Source organism: Sporobolomyces salmoneus (assembly GCF_050403485.1).
Source record: "Sporobolomyces salmoneus JCM6883 DNA, S_salmoneus_JCM6883_v1_ctg10, whole genome shotgun sequence".
Taxonomy (NCBI): Eukaryota; Fungi; Basidiomycota; class Microbotryomycetes; order Sporidiobolales; family Sporidiobolaceae; genus Sporobolomyces; species Sporobolomyces salmoneus.
Window position 1 is genome coordinate 151073 of NW_027481153.1, and position 18154 is coordinate 169226.

General features: G+C 50.9%; 5 protein-coding genes across 5 annotated transcripts; 3 read left to right on the forward strand and 2 right to left on the reverse strand.

Moving 5' to 3' along the window:
- Positions 1 to 343: 343 nt before the first annotated feature.
- On the reverse strand, positions 344 to 5322 carry JCM6883_005995 (uncharacterized protein; the record flags this gene model as incomplete). Its single annotated transcript, XM_076630450.1, has 10 exons — positions 344 to 440; positions 501 to 1020; positions 1081 to 1209; positions 1282 to 2290; positions 2365 to 2508; positions 2573 to 2678; positions 2739 to 2890; positions 2952 to 4604; positions 4680 to 4969; positions 5046 to 5322. 10 exons carry the CDS (start codon positions 5320 to 5322, stop codon positions 344 to 346), a joined length of 4377 nt encoding a protein of 1458 aa, XP_076489509.1.
- A 426-nt stretch (positions 5323 to 5748) lies between these two features.
- On the reverse strand, positions 5749 to 7260 carry ERV29 (the record flags this gene model as incomplete). Its single annotated transcript, XM_076630451.1, has 6 exons — positions 5749 to 5825; positions 5891 to 5913; positions 5983 to 6473; positions 6530 to 6586; positions 6664 to 6683; positions 6756 to 7260. 6 exons carry the CDS (start codon positions 7258 to 7260, stop codon positions 5749 to 5751), a joined length of 1173 nt encoding a protein of 390 aa, XP_076489510.1.
- A 627-nt stretch (positions 7261 to 7887) lies between these two features.
- TRZ1 (tRNase Z) lies at positions 7888 to 11219 on the forward strand (the record flags this gene model as incomplete). Its single annotated transcript, XM_076630452.1, has 7 exons — positions 7888 to 8216; positions 8282 to 9161; positions 9233 to 10177; positions 10277 to 10446; positions 10522 to 10644; positions 10712 to 10867; positions 10943 to 11219. 7 exons carry the CDS (start codon positions 7888 to 7890, stop codon positions 11217 to 11219), a joined length of 2880 nt encoding a protein of 959 aa, XP_076489511.1.
- An 870-nt stretch (positions 11220 to 12089) lies between these two features.
- Positions 12090 to 14432, forward strand: JCM6883_005998 (uncharacterized protein; the record flags this gene model as incomplete). Its single annotated transcript, XM_076630453.1, has 1 exon — positions 12090 to 14432. One exon carries the CDS (start codon positions 12090 to 12092, stop codon positions 14430 to 14432), a length of 2343 nt encoding a protein of 780 aa, XP_076489512.1.
- Positions 14433 to 15254: 822 nt separating this feature from the next.
- Positions 15255 to 18107, forward strand: JCM6883_005999 (uncharacterized protein; the record flags this gene model as incomplete). Its single annotated transcript, XM_076630454.1, has 4 exons — positions 15255 to 15266; positions 15330 to 15933; positions 16000 to 16903; positions 16964 to 18107. The coding sequence occupies 4 exons, from the start codon at positions 15255 to 15257 to the stop codon at positions 18105 to 18107; spliced, it is 2664 nt and encodes an 887-aa protein (XP_076489513.1).
- Positions 18108 to 18154: the final 47 nt, after the last annotated feature.

The window sequence follows — 18154 nt, forward strand, 5'->3', positions numbered from 1 at the left end:
ATTCAAAGCGGTCTAGCGCAGCAAAGCCGCGCGAGTGCACGGAGGACATATCCCGAGTGAGCCGCTTTGGCTCTCGCAGTTCGTTCGTAGGACAGAGCTGATCTGATCCTGCGAGCTTCATCGAGGGCTTTATGCATTCAGACTGCGTGACTGTATGGGCTGTAACCCGGTGCGAAGAGAAAGGAGGGGACGAGTTGGCTTTCCGAAACAAAGCCCGAGTTGGCGAAATCGTTGTTTGAGCTTCGATCCCTATCTGAACGATACGATCTGCTCACGGAGGCGACTCGGATCCCACATCGCACATCGTCGATAAGCTAAGTGAATGCAATAGATGCGAAGAGTTCTACATGCTGCCTCCAAGCATTTTACCCAGAATCGCTTTCAGCGTTCTCGCCAAATCACTCGTCTCCCTGACTCTGTAAGCTTTCCCCGGCAGAGATCTAAGCAGACGACAATGTCAGCACGCAAGCCTCGGGATCGACAAGAATGAAGAGACTCACTTAGCCAACCATTCACATTCTCCTCCTTCTCCAATCGCGATCAAAGAGGCCGAAACTTTCGAGTTGCGATTCAGTGACGTGCGGAGGGCGGAGTCGGTGATATCGTATCGATCAAAGTTAGCATCCGACAAAGCGACGACGAAACATTCATCCGATTCGTTGAGTTCTTCCGCAACCTTGTCCACGGCAGATTCGATCGCTTCGAGAGTGTAGTCGCCCGCGAAACAGTATTGAGGGATGAGTGCCGCCTTCGCGAGGATCTTGTAGGTCGCTCCAGCGTCGAGAGGGAACGAAACATCGACGGCGAGAGGAATACTCTTTTCTTCGCCCGAATGACCGACGAGATCGATCTTGTATTTCTTCAATCCGGCGGGGGAGAGTCGACTGAACGCTTCGAGGATCATGACGATCGCCTCGAGAGATCTCGCGAGTCGTCCATCGTATTGATTGCGGTACATCGAAGCACTGAGATCGAAAACGAAACGGATTCGTTTCGGTTTCATCTGAGGTCCGAACTCAGCTAGGGAGACAACCGACAATCAGCCTCGGAAGCAGCGGGTGAGAAGAGGAGCACACTCACGCTTCTCTTCCCCTCTGCGCTTGTAGATGCTCGACTCTCCCGTTAGTCCTTCAGTGATACGCATCTCATCGAGATCTCCATCCGACTGCCTCTTCAACCAGACTCGCTCTTGTTCTTTCGCCTCGAGGTCTGCGACGAGAAAGTCCATGTCAGTGAGTGGGAACGTTTAGTCAATAGCGACGAAGAGATGACTTGACGTACTCTCTAGAAAGCTGACCAACGACTGGATATGCGAACTGACTGAATCGTAATATCGAGAGTAAGTTGAAGCTTGAGACGAGCTGAGGTCGAGATCTTCCAACTTCCGAGCCAATTCCGCCCTCGCCATCTCCCTCGCTCGATCCGAGATCTCCTCAGGTACTTGAGCCTTGAGCGAGTCCGGAATCTGTTTGATCTTGTCCCCCTTGATCAACCTCATGTACCCTCCTCTTCCTCCCGATCCAGCTGTATCGCGTCCTCCAGTTCCTCCAGCCCAAGTGTTACCTCCCGTATGCTCCTCGTCGTCGATTTTCCCGAACTTTGGCTCGGAGAGCGAAGTGTCCCCAGTCGGTTCGAATTCGACAACCTCAGGTTTCTTCTTCGACGTTTCGACTTCTCCATGTTTCTCTCCTCCTCCTGTTCCTCGAACCGCATCGATTCCAACCTTGTCGACTCCGAGTTTGTACTTTCGAAGAACGTCGTGGAGGGCGTCGAGGGTACTCGGGGAATGAACGTCGAAGTCGAACACGTTTCTCAAGGTGTCTTCGAGCGGATCCGGGAATCTCTTCATATGTCGAACGAGTGCGAGGAGTTCTCGTAGCGAAAAGGGATACGAGATCGTACCCTTTTCGAACGCGATTCGAAGATCTTGAAAAGCTTGAGTGAGGGATTTGAGCGTTTCGATCGGTAACTCGGGAGCGAGAGACGACAAAACGGCGAGTTCAGAATCGCGATCAGGGTTCGGGACGGCATAGGTAGAGAAGTTGTCACCGAGACTTTGGAGGAACGAGTTGCCGAGGAATGGATATCCAGCTCGGTTCGCGAGCAAAATGAGGCGGAAGTTCGGGTGAAGGACGAGATCCCCTGACTTGAATCCGTTGGCTGTACTCGAAGGTCGAACGCTTAGACCACTCGGGAGGGACAGCTCTCCTCGACTTGCGAGACTCGCCAAGGCTGCGACGACGTTCGGCGGCGCCTTGTCAGCTTCGTCAATCACGATGATTCGACCTTTCTGTGTACATGGAACACAAGAGTTTCGTCAGTCAGGCTGATAGAGAGGGAAGCATGGTGAAAGTAGAGACTAACGCGAATCGCACGGAGTAGAGGAGTTTCCTGTCGTTTGAGGACTCCTCCTTCGAGTGAAACCGACGAGAGCAACGACTCTGTTGTCGAATCGCGAGACAGTTGAACGTATTCTCTGCCTCGTTGTTGAAGTTGGCGAAGGCGATCCTGCACGAGTTGAGATCTGGTGAGCAAAAGACGCGAGAAACGACCGAAGAGGGTGACAACTTACGATAATCTTGTTCTTTCCGACGCCTTGGTTTCCCAGCAGGAGAACGTGCTCCTTCATATCGAGGTCGACAGCGATATCTCGCATGAGGAGAGTTTGGTTTTGATTACTGTGAGAAAAGGTGGTCAGCGGCGAGTAAAGTCGTCAACGAGAAATCGTTGAAACTCACTCCAAATACACGTCCATCTGAGGTACGAGCGAGAGATTTTCCGGATCGCCGTGTGCGACGTATTGTTTGATCTCGTAACGAGTTTCTTTCCCTTCGAGCGTCTTCGATACGAAAACGAGCGATGCTCCCTCGACGGCGACAGGAGGATGAACCTAGCTCAAAGACAGTGTCAGATCGATCATCACAGCCGAAACGAAAGAGAGTGAATCTTACCTGAACTGGCGAGTTTGTCACACCACATTCAGTCATCAATTCCCGCACTTGTTCTTGTTCGATGACGGGCAAGAACGCGACGAGTAGAGTCCTCTCTAGCATACCCCTCAAGTCTTCTTCCGGATGAAGAGCGAGTCGTTTCGCGATTCGAATCAAACTGCCCGTTCCGAGTCGACGAGATTTGTTCCCTGGGATCGAAGTCAGGATTCGATACTTCGTCGCGAACGTTTCCATCAGATCGACGAGCGAGCGAGGACAACCGGTCTGTAGGAGTAGATGACGTTCTTCGTCTATTGACATTGGTGCCGAGGGGAGAGAAACGAGATTCGAAGTGAGTTCTTCAGATAACCATTCATTTGGAGGGGTCGATTTCGAGCTAGTCGTGATGATTCTAAACGACGGATGAATCTTCTCCAGCACGTTCGAGTTCGAATCCGACTCGGGAAACTCTCCATCTACGTCCATCGCGATGAATCTCTTTCCTCCGAACGATTCTCCTTGACGATCCGCGAACAATCTCGAGAGAGATCCTACGGTAGCTCCGATCGTATCGATAGATTCGAGCCATACTAAATTCCCACTTCGCATTCCCTTCACCAAGGCACTCTCTGCCCAGCCCGTCACTCCTCCTGATCCGCCAACTTCTCGTCGCATCCAGAGTTCTCGACCTCCGATTTCTTTATAGAGATGTACGACGTCGAGCGAGTAACCGAGGAGCGAAGCGAAGGTAGAGATGACGAGTGAAGTCGAGGAAGAAGCAGAGGGCATGGGAGAGGAAGGGACGAGAGACAAGTCGAAATTTCCAAGACTGTGAAGCTGGAGGAGGGAAGTGAGCAGATGCAAGAATCGAGGAGTGACGTGAAGGGTATTGTCGGACGAAGTCAAGGGCCAGGGTTGGAAGGCGAAAGGACCGCACGGAACCGTGACCTCTGTCATTTGATCGCCATTCGAGAAACTGATTTTCGCGGTCGTTTCCGCCACTCGTTCAATTCCTTTCAATCGCCACCCAAAGATCCCTTCTCCTCCTCCTTCTTGATGATATTTCTCGAGATCGCAAGCCGAAATTCCTTCTGCCCACTGACTAAATCCCGACGACTTGAGTAAATCCTCGAGAGCCCGTTTCCCTTGATTCGGTAAATAAGATAACTTCGGGTGTAGAATAGCGAGCAGACCTAGGAGGTTCGATGCCGAAGTCGGTGAAGAGTGATCGAGAGAAGGTGGAGGGAAAATTGTGAAGAATCTGGCGAATTTCGATAGTGAAGTTTGGGGAAAGAGCGGAATCTCGGCATCCCCTGTCGAAATCCCCGACACCATCTTTGCACGCATCTCTTTCTGCACCTGTAACGTCAAGATGACGTCCCCCAACCGATCGACGAGAGTTTGAACCGCTTCTCTATGCTTGACGTTTTTGATCTTGGTGATTTCTCCTCTCGAGAGTACTTTATTCGCGAGAACCGGGTCGATGTAACGCGATTGAAACCTCGATCGGAAAGGAGGGTCGATTGGTAGTCCAGGGAAGGGTGGAACGGGTGCACCAATCGCGATCACTCGAAACGAAGGGTGACATTTGATGAAATTGTCGGTACTTTTCCCCGATTCGACGAGGAGATCGTACCGAGACGGAGAAATTATATGCGTTCCATCTTCGAGGTTCTACCATGGGACTCTGACAGTCAGTGGTAATCGTCGAAAGGAGGGAAAGAAGGGAGAGAGAGAGACTGAGCTCACCATTTCACGATTCTCCAACAAGTTATTCAAAATGGGCAAGATCCCTCTCTCGCACCTCTCAATTCCCTCCAAGATCAACGTCTTTCCCTCTTTCGCAGCTCTCACGACCGGTCCATCTTCGAATACGAGCGTACCTCCCTCTCGAATCTCCCGAGTTTGCTTCAATTCCCCTTCACCAATGTCGCGGTGGAGGGAAACGTGTTCAAAGGGAGTGTTGATCGCTGATAGGAACGTCAGGGCGAGTCTACGGGCGAAGGGACCGGGAACGGAGACGTAGAAGATATCCTGTCCTGTGAGTTATTGACTTGGTAGTATTAAGCTCGAGATACGACACAGTAGCTCGAGATGAATCAAGGATGAACTCACCCAACTCCCATTTCTTCATCAACCAAGCGGTCTCCGCCGCAATAGAGGGATCGTTCCCATCGAGTAATTTCCCAAACGGTAACCTCGAAGGATCGGTCGTTTCGTATACGGGTAACCTCAGATCATGGTCATTCAACGTAAGATGTCCTAGTAGTTTCCTGTCGTCGGGCGAAGAGTCGGAGGATTGGGAGCGGGAGAGAGAAGAGGAGATGGATTGAAGTCGGGAGATTGAACTTGTGATTGTCGGTGGTACTGAGGGTTTGCGTTTAGTGCTCATGATGACCGGTCTGGCTAGTCGTCGCCAGAGGAGCATCAAGTGCTGAAAGGTTCCGGCTCCACTCTGAGACGAAACCTCCGAAAGATTTTTCGGGTCGGACGCTTGAATTAACCGACACGACGAGCATGGGCCATCGTAGAGTGCAGAGACAGGTCTTCTTTCGCATTCGATGTGAATTGACGGACGAGCAAGCAGGGGGGAATCATCACAAAGGGGCAAAGAAAACAAGGGAACGACGGTAAGAGAAGAATTAGAAACGAATCAGCATGGCAGAGTAGAGTAGAGTAGAGGGAAGAACAGGGAAAGACGGAGTTAACAAGGAGCGATTCACTGAACTAATTGCTATGGGAAAAGGAGGGAGAGGGTTACGAAAGATGAAATCGGTTTGGAAAAGGAGTTTTTGCTTTTTTTTTGAATTCTTTGTTTTTACATGCGTTTCTTTTGTTCGATGGCGAAATCTCCTGCCCCGAGATTGACGAGTAGTAGGAGACCCCCGACGATAGCTATTCGTATCAAGAAAGAGTCAGCGCTGCGATTCACTGCAAGGAAGAGAGAAATATAGACTTACAGAGAGTTTGGAAAAAATCGTATCTGTGTGTCATCGATCCTCTCAAGTCAGCCCTGTGATCGACTCGAAAAGGATGAGGCGTGGGGACTCACTTGAGGAAATCCCTCTGAGGATGAGCTTTATGAACTCTCCACCACGCATTAACCGTAAAATTAAAAGTTCCCAACACGACGACCAAGAACAACGCACTTTGTTTCGCCTTGTACCCCAACGCGACGAACAAACAAGCGACCAATCCACTAACACTGACCATTCCTTTCGCCCATCCCGTTTGTCCATTGAAGACGAATCCGAGGAAGAGGAACACGAGGAGTACTCGACCGAACAATTGAAAGTACTTTTTGCGATCTTGATCGTTGATTCCCATAGTGGGGACTCCTACTAGGTTCGATTTTTTCCCGGAGAGGGCGTCGGAAAGGGCCATTAGGAGTCCTCCCATGACGGAGAGGTTGCGGAGGAAGAAAGTCAAGTCGAAGATTAAGCCGTAACCGAATCCTTGGGCGATGACGACGGAGAAGAGACCGATCGTGGCGTAGAAGGGGTAACGTTTCGCGATGATTAAGGACGAACAAGTGAGCATGATCTGATTGAGAGCGATTTCAGCTTGGTGGACGAGAGATGCGGTAGGAGAGTACGTACGAGGACATTCGTGTAGAGGAACATGTGAGAAATTCCCCAGGGGAAACCGCGATGTTTCTGCGAGAGTGAACGAGAACAAAGATCAGAAAAACCTCAGTTTTCGCGTGGAAAAGCAAAACCCAAAAACGACAAACTTGAAGGTAATAGTTTTGATCTGCGAGCGAGTCATCCACAGGGTGTCAGCAAAGACACACACTAGTTCGAGATAAGAGGAGAGTGAACTTACCACCCAATTGAGTTAGAATTCTGAGCGCGTCTTCCAAAAAAGTCACGACGATCAAGAACCTCCCAATTCCGGGTAACCACGGTCTGACGGGTTTAACCCATTGTTCGAGCGTATCCTCTACTTTGTCGGTAACTTTTCTCGCTTTTTCGAGGCTCTCTACCCCTGCTTGACCCGCCAACATATCCGCCGCGATATCGATCACTGAACCTCTCCTCGCATGACCATGACCACCACCTACTCCTGCTCCTGAAGCTCTCCTCGATCCTGGACCTCCTCCCGACATACTCGAATTAGGTGAACCATAAGCGGAAATCGGAGAAGAAGAGGACGACGACGAAGGAGATCCGTAAGAATTGAGCGGGTTCGAATCATTCAGGAGATGAGCTGGAATCGCGGATCCACGTCGTGCGTGAGATTGTTGGTACGCTGAAGGTCTTCGACTACCGGGTTGAGAGTCGCCGGCGCGAGAATGAGTCGTGAAAGGGGAAGGGGAAGTCGTCGACATCGAACGATTTGTCTCCGTCTCGTTCGAGGGTAAGGGGAAGGGAGGGAACTGTGCGGCGGTAGATTTGGCGGCACTCGTTGAGGAGTTCCGAGGAGGGACGAAAGAGTAAGAGAGAGAGAAAGAGAGGAGGCATTACACAAGTAATTTCGAGAACTTTGACACGTCAACCGCTTGCTTCTCCTGAAAATCTTCTCGTTCAACATCTTCGATTCTTCACCTCCTTCAGTACAACCGGAGCTCGAACAGCTCGAACTGGAGAACAGGGGGATTCAATTCTTCATCGGGATCGGCAGTTCCATCTTTGCCTTTCTTCTCTCCGACTTCCACAACATCTGAGCGTAAGTCTTCTCCTCCTGGCTCTTTGCAGAGGTATCTAGACTGTCGGCTGTGCGTAAGGGAGCTCCCCTTGAGCGAGAGACAGTCCACCTCGGTCTTCTTTCAACTTTCTTTCTTCTTCGCCAACTCAGCAGCTGACAACCTCCGTTCGACCCGCAGATTTGACCAGACTAACAACATTGAAGTCCTACGATCCTGCCTCGATTCCTCCTTGCCTCCCCGGGGCTTCTCCGCCCTCTCAACCTTTTTCCTCTTCGAACTCCCTCTCTTTCCCGCTCCCTTTCGTCCACTATGACCCCTTTACCTCCCCCTCAAAGCGGCAACAAATACTCCATTTCAATCCTCTCTACTCATTCGAGTGATTCCTCGCCTTCCCTCCTCGTGGCTTTCCCAGATCAGAGATATTTATTCAACACTCCCGAATCAATCTCCCGTATCGCGCTCCAATCGAAAGTAGGACTACGAAAAGTAGGGAATGTCTTTTTGGGGTCAGTGGGAGAGAGCGCGGGATTACCGGGGTTCATATTGAGTTCGGTAGAGGCAGGGAATTCGAGGATTGAAATTGTTGGACCAGGGGGAACGGATCATTACCTCGCTAGTTGTAGGTTCTTTACGAGGAGGTATGTCGATCTCACGATTTAGCATTTGCTGTGTACGCTAACTCGGGTCATCGTCATTCTCGTAGAGATAAATTATCCCTCAAAGTTTCCACACCAACTGCCTCCTCGGATCCTTCTCCCTCTTCCTCTTTACCTCCCCCAACCCACTCCGACTCGAATCTCAACATCTATTCCTTCACCCTCAAACCCTCCGCTCCAATCGCCCCCGCCCTTCCCCTCGACGCAACTCGCTCATCTTCCCCTCCCTCTTCTTCCTCTCTCAAACGTAAACGCTCTCAATCCCGTTCCCCTTCTCCTCGATCGAAATCTCCCCCAGGTAATCGCTTCACGAGTGAACACTTCGATCCAGCATCACCTTCATTCCAACCTTCGAGATTGAAAGGGAATGAAGCTCGAGTTTGGAGAGAAATGGTGATTCGGGATATGTTCCGAGGTACCTCTTTCGACACCCCACCACCATCATCATCTACTACCTCAGAAGACTCAGTCATGCAAGACGCGCCATCAGCGCCTCCTCTCCCGACGACAACGACGACGAGTAGTAGGGAACCTCGAAAAGGTCCGACTCCAGCCTATCTCCCCCAACCCCTCCCACCCTTCTCCGGATCAAACGATGCAATTAGTTATCTAGCGGTTGGACCAGTACAATTAGGGAAATTTTTACCGACTCAAGCCGAGAAATTGGGAGTCAAGAAAGGGAAAATGTTTGCGAGGTTGAAGAATGGCGAGAGAGTTTGGGTTAGACCTGAAGTCTCTCTCGCAAGTACGAGTGTGAGTCGAGAAAAGGCAGGGGATAAGAAGAAGGAGAGTAAGAAGGAAAGAGTTAAGAGGTTGAAAGAGGAGAAAACGAAGATGGAGGAATTGGAAAAAGGGTTGGTGGATGGAGAAGGAGAAGGGTTTTGGGTTACTCCCGAACAGTGTATGGAGGAAGGTCAGGACGCTTCAGTGAGCAACACTACCACTTCTACATTGCGACCGTCGAGTGACTGACAGATCCTTCTCTCGCGCACGCGCAGGCTTTCCTCGTTCTGAATCTCCCCTCGCCCGAATATTTGGATTCCCTCCCCACGACGATTCCTCCCACTCTCCTCAATCGCGAAACACTAGGATCTACCACCTCGCTCCGCACTATTTTCTACCTCCTCGGTCCCGGAGTCCTCTCCGACTCTCGATTCAATTCCTACCTCTCCTCCCTCTCCTCCCACCTCCCTTCAGAAATTTCCCATCAAGTTTCATCGGCAGACTTCATTCCTCAAGGTAAAGACGAGATCACTTTCGGACCTTCTGCACTCCTCAACCTCCGTCTATCGAAACTCGATTCGAAAATTTTCAACATTCCTCATTATTCCTTCGATCCCTCTTTCACTACCTCCTCCTCTGAGTCCCTGATTCCTCTATCAGCAAACACACATTTCTCTTCCTCGACGGCATTGCAACCCTCCGAGACTTCCCCATTAGGTGGTGAGATCCGTTCGTTCAATTTCCAACTCGGTTCGATAGAGGCGGAAACGCAGGCTAGTAGGTTGAAAGGAGTCGAGAAACCGAAGGAATTACAGGAGAGGGGAGTTAAGGCTTGGGAGGAGTATCTAAGAAAAACCGGGGAGGTGAAGGAACTCGTTGAGGCGGAGAACGAGAAGCGGCAGAAAGAGGAAGAAATGGATGAGAAGAGAAAGAAGGAGGGGGACATTAAAGTCACTCCTTTGGGGACAGGGAGCGCGATTCCTTCGAAATACCGCAACGTCAGTTCTACTCTGATTCATATCCCGGTCGAGGGTTCGACGGAAGGGGAAGAGGAGTACATCTTGTTGGATGCGGGAGAAGGTACATGGGGACAATTAGCTCGTCGATTCGGAACGGAACGAGCGAGGAGTGTATTGAGAAAGACTGGGATGATTTTCATTAGTCATTTACATCAGGATCATCATGCGGGAGTTTCGACATTACTCAGGGAACGAGCGAGAGTGAGTTGAGTTCAAATAAACAAACTCTTTTTTTTTTCCTCCTTTTCCCTCCCTCGAGTCCAATGGGAATACTGACTCTCGTCTGTGTGTGACTGACAGCTCGATTCAAATTTGAATAAAGTACTAACGATCGTAGCACCTTCAAACGCTCGAACGTACCTGTTCGAACAACATCAACTTTTCAATCTCGGTTTCAATTCCCCAAAAGTTCGATTCCTCGATAATTTCCTTCTCGAACCCGGAAAATCCCTTCGAGAAGGTAGTCCTCAGTGAGTCACCTCTCTCCTTATCCTCCATCGCCAATCGATAGTCGGAGTATACTCAAGCTTCCACCCGCGAAACAGAGCAGAGAATTATCGACAATTACTCGAACTCCTCGGCTTGGAAGCGGTCGTAGCAGTCCCTGTATTACATCGTTGTCGAGCCTGGGGGATCGTCATCACTCATCGTTCTGGTTGGCGAGTCGTGTAAGCTCTCAAGCATTTCGTCTGTTCCGTTCGAGCTCTCCAGCTGATTCAGTTCCTTTTCTCGTAGCTTCTCTGGGGATACGATGCCCTGTGAAGCTCTCGTCGAACATGGTCAAGAAGCTTCTTTGTTGATTCACGAAGCGACGATCGAGGATGATTTACCCGATGTAGCGGCACAAAAAGGTCATAGTACTTTTGCTCAAGCGATCGATATCGCTACTCGGTACGCAGATCCTTCTCTCTCACAGTCATCATCATCGAGAGTCTTGACTGAGTGTATTTGTCTTCGCGTACCAAGGATGAGAGCTCGTCATTTGATCCTCACTCATTTCTCAGCTCGTTACCCAAAACTTCCACCCGAATCAACCATCGCCCCGTCATCCACCACGGATCCTGACGGAGATGGAGAGTCTTCAGAGGTGGTGCAGTTAGTGAAACCGGTTATTGCGACCGCGTTCGATTTAATGACGTTGAGATTAGGGGATTTTTGGAAATTGGAGAGGTATAGAGGTGCGTTGGATAGTTTATTGAGTTGGGATGAGGCGGATGAGGGGAAGGAGGAACTACAGGAGTAGGAATGAAACGAACGACCTGAACTCTGGAACAGCAAAAAGAGGAACGATAGAAAGAAAACTCGAAAATTCTCCTTTCCGAGATAAATTCGCCGACGCTTTGCTCTCTTGCCAGTCTGCCTTTCATAAGCGAGTGGTAGTATGGTTTAGAGACGATATTGCATGCCATCGCAACTCTGCTATACAAAATCATCGTGCGAAGACAGCGAAAATTGCATTCCTATACTTCTACCTCTACCACTCACCTCTCTTGAACCCACCAAACTAAACCTGGTATGTCTTCACACTCGCTCATCGTGACCTTACAAGACGTGCATCGCTCCATCGCTTCCTTCCCCTTCTCTCCCCACTTGTCGGGTCCTCTCTTTCCTCCTTCTGCATCTCCGACGACGGGCGTGCACGTCCCAACAGATGTCGTACAGTAGTGGAGCTGCTGACATTGACCCACTCGTCTTTGTCCTGTAGAGTTCGCAATAGTCTGGAACCCGTTGTGTATTTCAAGGCGATCTCGATTCCCGACTCATCCATCACACTCGCATTGACAAGACCTGACAAGCTCGTGAGTAATTCTCAGCCACTTTCCCTATGTCCAGGCTATAAGCGGACCCCTCAAAGAGACGCAGAAGCCCGCGAGGAAGGATTTCGCAGAGGAGATGATAAGGGCGAGCCTCGGAGAAGGAGCACGTTTGAGGCTGTTGCGCTCTACGATACTGAGACCATTTGAGTGACATAGTAGACTCGTCCAGTCGAGGGTCGGATTCCCCCTTCGCGTATCGCCCGCAAGAGCGATCGCCTCGAAATTTCGAGCAAGTCTTCTTTCGCAACTAATTTCCCTCCTCTTCTGAAGCTCATTGGACGTCCTCCACTACTAGCATGACAAACACTTCAAAGCTCGCAACATCTCACTCACCTTCTTCCGCACCATCCGAAGGGACGGCTCCTCTCCTCGCTTCCGAAGATCTTCATTCGCTCTCCTCCTCCGACGAAGCGACTTCAGACTGGTCTTCCCCTTCCGACGCTTCTGATGTCGGCGATCTAGGCGAAGAAGAAGAAGAAGAAGACGATGGGTTCGACTTGCTCGCTTCTCAGGAACTTCGTCAACTCCCGAGTGATTCTTCGAAATCGACTACTTCTTCCTCCGGTTCCTCCAAAGACCTCACGAACTCTCGGAGACGATCTCGTATGACTCTATCTTTCCCCGACCCGATCGCTACGTCCCCCGCGACTGATTCAGAAGGAGATGCGGTCCCTCGAGAAGGAGGAAGTTCAATCGAACCTCTTTCTCCAACTCCTTCATCAACCAAAGTCCGAGCAGATCTCGACAATTCGATCCTCATTGATGGAGGTTCCTACTCTTTACTCCTCGATGCTCCTGTCTCAACCACGACTCGACCCCCAATCGGAGGAGGTCACAGCTCGAACGAACAGGGAGAGGAAGAAATCACTTCTACTCCTCCGCCTTCATCGTTACCGGCCGTCAATCTCCCTGCACCGCCATCGGGATTCGTGAGATCGTATTCTCCTTTGTCTTCGCCCTCGTCATCGATCGTTCGAGTTAGTAAACGCGCTGAAGATAAAGTTGGGAAATGGAGGTCGACTCTCACGCCTACTCCAACTCCTCCTCCCATCTCGAGGGAATCTGACTCGAGAGAATACGGAGCTGTATCGGTAGAAGATTCGACTCAAGACATTTCTTCGGTCAATTCTTCGCAAACCGTTCGACCGACTCCTTCGTCTCCTCTCAATCGATCAGTCCTTTCCTCTTCCTCTACTCAATTGGATATCTCTCCGGAATCTCCGTCAGTCTATGATGAGAAGAAGAAGAACGAGTTTGATTCGGGTTCGAGGAAAGCTTTGGATCGAATTTCGAAGAGTTCTCCGAGCTCTGCTCGTCAAGGTGGAATGAGTTGGTGGAATAGAGTCATGATTGGGGTAACGGTGATGGGAGTCGTACTGGCGGGAGTAGGAACGCTGTCAATCCGACGAGGCGACCTCGTTCAACCGAAGCAAGAAGTAACGGTTCCTCGAGCTCAAGTCGTCGAAACGAAAGGGAACGTTTCTGCTCCCTCGTCCTCTTCAGTCGGGAGGCCCTACGAGACTCCTACTGCCTCGATCTCGCTCACAGTAACGGACGACAACGAAGCATCTCCGATTTCCCACGCCGTCTCGCAATCTTCTTCTCCTTCTTTTTCGTCCTCAACGCTTCCCCACACTCTTCCTACCGCTGAACCTCCCCTTTCTCTCGATCAACCCTCTATCCCGCTCTCCTCCACTGCTTCGTTATCGACAGCCTCACAGCTCAACACCGTCGCTACTCCTTCATCTTCATCGTCCTCATCTCCGTTCCCCTCTGCTTTGGTCTATCGAATCGACCCTCCTTATTCTCTGATCTCCCCTTCGAACTCCCCTCCTCCACGATCCTACGAGCCGGTCCCTCGACTCGACAACGAAGACGTCTCGTTGACGTTGAAAGAACGAATGATTCAACACGCTTCTCGTTGCCGAGACTACGAGAGGAGGATCGAAAAACGCTTGGTCGGGAACGCTAAGAGGGGTACGAGGAGAATTAGGAGGAAGCTACGAGCTAGGAGACGAGATGCGAAAAGGAAGGAGAAGGGGAAGAGAACGATTGTCAGGATTCAAGATCGAGTCGAGGATTCGCCGGAGGACACAGAGGAGTGCGATGACGCAGGCAGATTGAGTGGAGTGGATATGAGGAGTGCGATGAAGGCAGCTTGGGACTATGTCGGAGGAATCGAGAGGAAATGGGAGGAAGAAATCCGAAAGATCGTTCGTGACACGAAGTTCACGACTCGTCAGAACCTTGAACGCTACCCTCTCGTCAAGGATTACTATCGCTCGAAGAAACAAGACTTCCAGTCTAGAATCGGCTCGATGAGTCGAAACCGTTTCGAAGGAATAGCGAGGAAACTCCGCTCGGACGTCAAAGGTAGAACGGCGGAACTCGTCTCCCTAGCCAAGTCTCAAGCTGGAGTGACGAGACGTCTTGTCGGAGCTGGATTTGAACGAGCCGAAGTTGGGAAGAAGTGGAAGGAGATAATGAAGAAGGGAGAGAGACATGTTAGGAGAGCTGCGAAGGTGGTGAAGAAGATCGAGAAGAGGGACTATTGGGAGGTCAGGAGGGAGGAGAGGAAAAAGAGGAGGGAGAGGAAAAGGCAGAGAAGTGAAGAGAAGAGCTCGAGAAAGAGACGCTGAATGGGTGAGCCACTTTCGCAATCAAGATTCTTTTTATTTGCAGAGTTGGATGCTCACACTTTCTACAGGGTCTCTCCGATACACATCAATACTAAACCATCATCATCTATACCTCATCTCGTCTCAAGTTTCGATTTCCGTTTCCCGTCCAGTTTTCAAGTCTCGCGATTTCTAGCTTTGTCGTTTGTATCCAAGTTTGTTCTGTTCTCTCTCTCACCCTTTCTCCTCGATTTTGTCTCTTTGTCGTCTGTCCCGTCTTGTCGTTGTTCAGTGTCAGTGCTCTTTTACTCTACCACATCACTATTTCTTTTCGTTTTATGACTTCCCTTCCTCGTGCCTTTGTATTCGCCCCCTCCCCCCCCTGTGCGTGTTTTGCTGTCACTCTCTGCCTCTGTGTGCCTCGAACTCATGTGATTGTGTACGATTGTCGTTCGTTCTCGAATCCGATTGACGAGAAGCGATTGCGAAGAGAGTTTTGAAGTTGCGAATAGCCCGAGCTCGTTCCTCTTCAGTCAACTGTCGCGGCTTCCCAGATACAGGAATCGCCTCTACGTCTAGCACCTCGCTTTGCCGATTTCATTGTAGGAAATCAGAGCGAAAGGTTTGCGGAATTTGCGAAACTTTCGAGCTTCATACTTCTGTCTCAATTTCACCTTCCTGATTTTCATCTCGACAAGCTCCACGTACAGATACGTGCTCGACTAGACGATAGCTCGCTTCTCACAACACATCCGCTCCTCATCAACTCGACGAGTTTACTCGACTTTGATCTAGCTTCCTCTCTTCCCGACTGTATCAGTCTTACCTCGCAGTCAGAGGTGTATGTCCACGCAGGTCAGTCCTGTACGCGCCAAGTCTCGTCTTTCAGTGCTGATCCTCGTCATCTCGGAAATTTAGCGTTCCGACTCCTTTCCTTCTCCTCCAGCCCCGAAACGAGTTCAAGTGCGACCTTGGTTGCCTCCACCATCTACTACTACTCCCGAGATGCCCTCTAGCAGTTCAACGACGAGACGACGAGCCGGTTCATTGACTCTCGATACTTCTCCTTCCCCGACTCCTCCCTCTCCTTCCGCGAGCCGCACGACTCGTTCACCTTCTCCAGCTCGTCGAACACCCTCGTCAAACTCTCCCCTGAAGCTCCAAGTGTTAGACGTGACGTGTTCAGCCGTCGCACTTTCTGTTTTCACTCCTTCCCCTAGTTCTCCCTCTTCATCCTCTCACTCTAATTCAACAGCGAAACCACCATCAATCTCAATCTTGTTGGATAGGAGACCTTGGCCTCACGTAGCTCACGCCGGGTCAGCGCAAGCAGCGGATCGAACGGGAGGGTTGGAGACGACCGTGATTGTTTATGGATTGGACCCGAATAGGGAGTACGAGATTGGGTTTGAAGTGTCGGATGGAAGTCAGACGAACTCTTCGGGCTCGGCAGGAAATGAGCAGGGTGCAGAAGATTCGACGACGGGGAATAGTCACGAAGATTCGGAATTGACGGGAGAAGGTAAGCCGATCAAAGCTGTTCTTCTTGCCACTCATATGCTCACGGCTATCGGTTTGACGTTAATAGCAGGTTCTACATCATCTCGAAGACCTTCACTCGACTCGACAGCCGGAGACGGACTAAACTCGGAAGAAACGACAAATTTTTCAAATCCCGACGGCCCTCCTCCACCTTACTCCCCTTCTCCACTTCCCGTAGCGCATCAATCCGTCCCTATTCCTCCCGTATCCGTTCCCATCACCGCTTCAACCCACGTCACGACTTCTTCCTCACCTACTTCTTCCTCGACGACGACGAATCGAACTCAACTCGCACCTCATTCCCGCTCCTCCTCTCTCGAAAACGTGCATACCGCATCCGATGACGACGATCCCTTACATTCCGACGACCTCTCAACTTCTTCCAGTCCATTAGCTACCGAAACTCAACTTCGGAACGCTCTAAAAACTCTCCGTTCAACTTCGAAACGTACCGAACAATCCCTCCTCGCTACCCTAACCTCCCTTCGAAAGACCGTAGAGAAAGCCGCGAAAGAAGATCAAAGAGCTCGAAGTAGGATCGTCGCGCTCGAGGAAGCGATCAGGAAAGCAGAGAGAACCGAGTTTGAAGTGAGGGGAAGGGAGAAGGAGGATATTGAGGAGAAGTTGAGGGAGGTTGAGAGGGAGGAAGAGAGAGTTGGGGAGGTGTTGGACGAGTGGAAGAAGGGGGGTGGGAAACGACCGGAAGGTCAACTAGGCGAGGAGAGGAGGAATTCGGTTAATGGGGAAGAGGAGAAAAGTTCAACTGCGACTGGACAAGAAACGAATACGCAGACACCAGCGGGCACTTCGAACCTGGCGGAACTTGCGAAAGAATTGGATGCGTTGAATAAAGCGATCGAAGCGGTCGAATTGGAGAAAGCTGAAAAGGCTGGAGAAGTCCTCAAAGCGCTCAAGAGGGAAATGACTGTCGTGGAAGGGGAGCTCATCCAGTAAGCGACTCCCTCTCTGCCTCGTCCGAGAGTTTTGACACTGATCAGGAGCTTCGACAGACTCGATCGAGAAGACGCACACAGAGCAGCTTACGGAGGAGGTGCGGCTGGAATGATGCCCCTCTTACCGGGCTACGGGAACCCAGCACCGGTCGTTCCAATCCCACCTCCATCTCAGTCGACAAACGGAGGAGGACCGTTCAATTTCCGCTGGAGACGAGCCGCTGCTGGAGGAGGGAACGCTTCTACGACTCAGTCGCAGCAACAACAACAGCAATCTCAAAGTCAGCAACAATCTCAAGATCCTCGATCGTTTGGCCGCTTTTTCCGACGCAACAATCCTGCTCCTCCTCCTCTTCCCCTCCTCTCACTCGATAGTTCGACCCCGCCTCCCAGCGGTTCAACTCCCAATTCTTCCTCCTCTACCTCCCTGAACCTCGTCCCCTCTTCCTCATCTACCTCCGCAATCTTCGACCCAAACGACCAACTAATCCCTTCTCAAGTACACCTCCAACCGCCAAGTTCAAACCCCTCCGAACGGTTCGCAGCTCAACAACAATTCGCGCAAGCTCATCAAGCGCAAGCTCTGTGGGCTCAAGCGCAGGCGAGGAGTAATTCGAATCCAACTCAACCGGGATTCGCTCCGGGGGCGATTGGGAGGAGAAGAGCTGGTTCGTTGAATTCGGTACCGAATGGTGGAGCAGGGTATAGTACGGGGAATGGATCGTATGGAGGAGGGGTGCCGGGATCGAATTCGTCAAGTCCTTCGATTCAAAACGCTCAGATTCATGCTTCGGGAGTTCAAAGTGCTAGGACTTCATTCGATGAACCTGCACCGACAGCAACATCGACGACTTTCTCTCCTTTCGCGAACCCCAACATGAACTTGGAGAAAGATTCGACATCGACGGGAACAACGACGACGAATTCTCCGTTAGGGTTAGGAAACGTTTTGAGGAGTGCCCGATCTAGGAGTAGTTCGACTTTGGGAGGAGACAGTACGAAGGGAAGTGTAGAGAGTGGAAGTACGGGAAAGACAGAGGCAGGAGGAGGAGGAACGACTGGAGGAAGTGGAAAGGGAGGAAAGACTTGGGCGAGGTTGGGAACTTGGAGTCAGGTGGTCGGGAAGGGATCGGCAGCGAAGAAGGGGGATCAGCCTGCTGTGGAGGAAGCTGGAGAGGAGGATCAAGGCGAGGACGAATAGGAGAGAGAGGATAAACACTTTTTTCTTGAATCGTTGTCGTTTTTTTC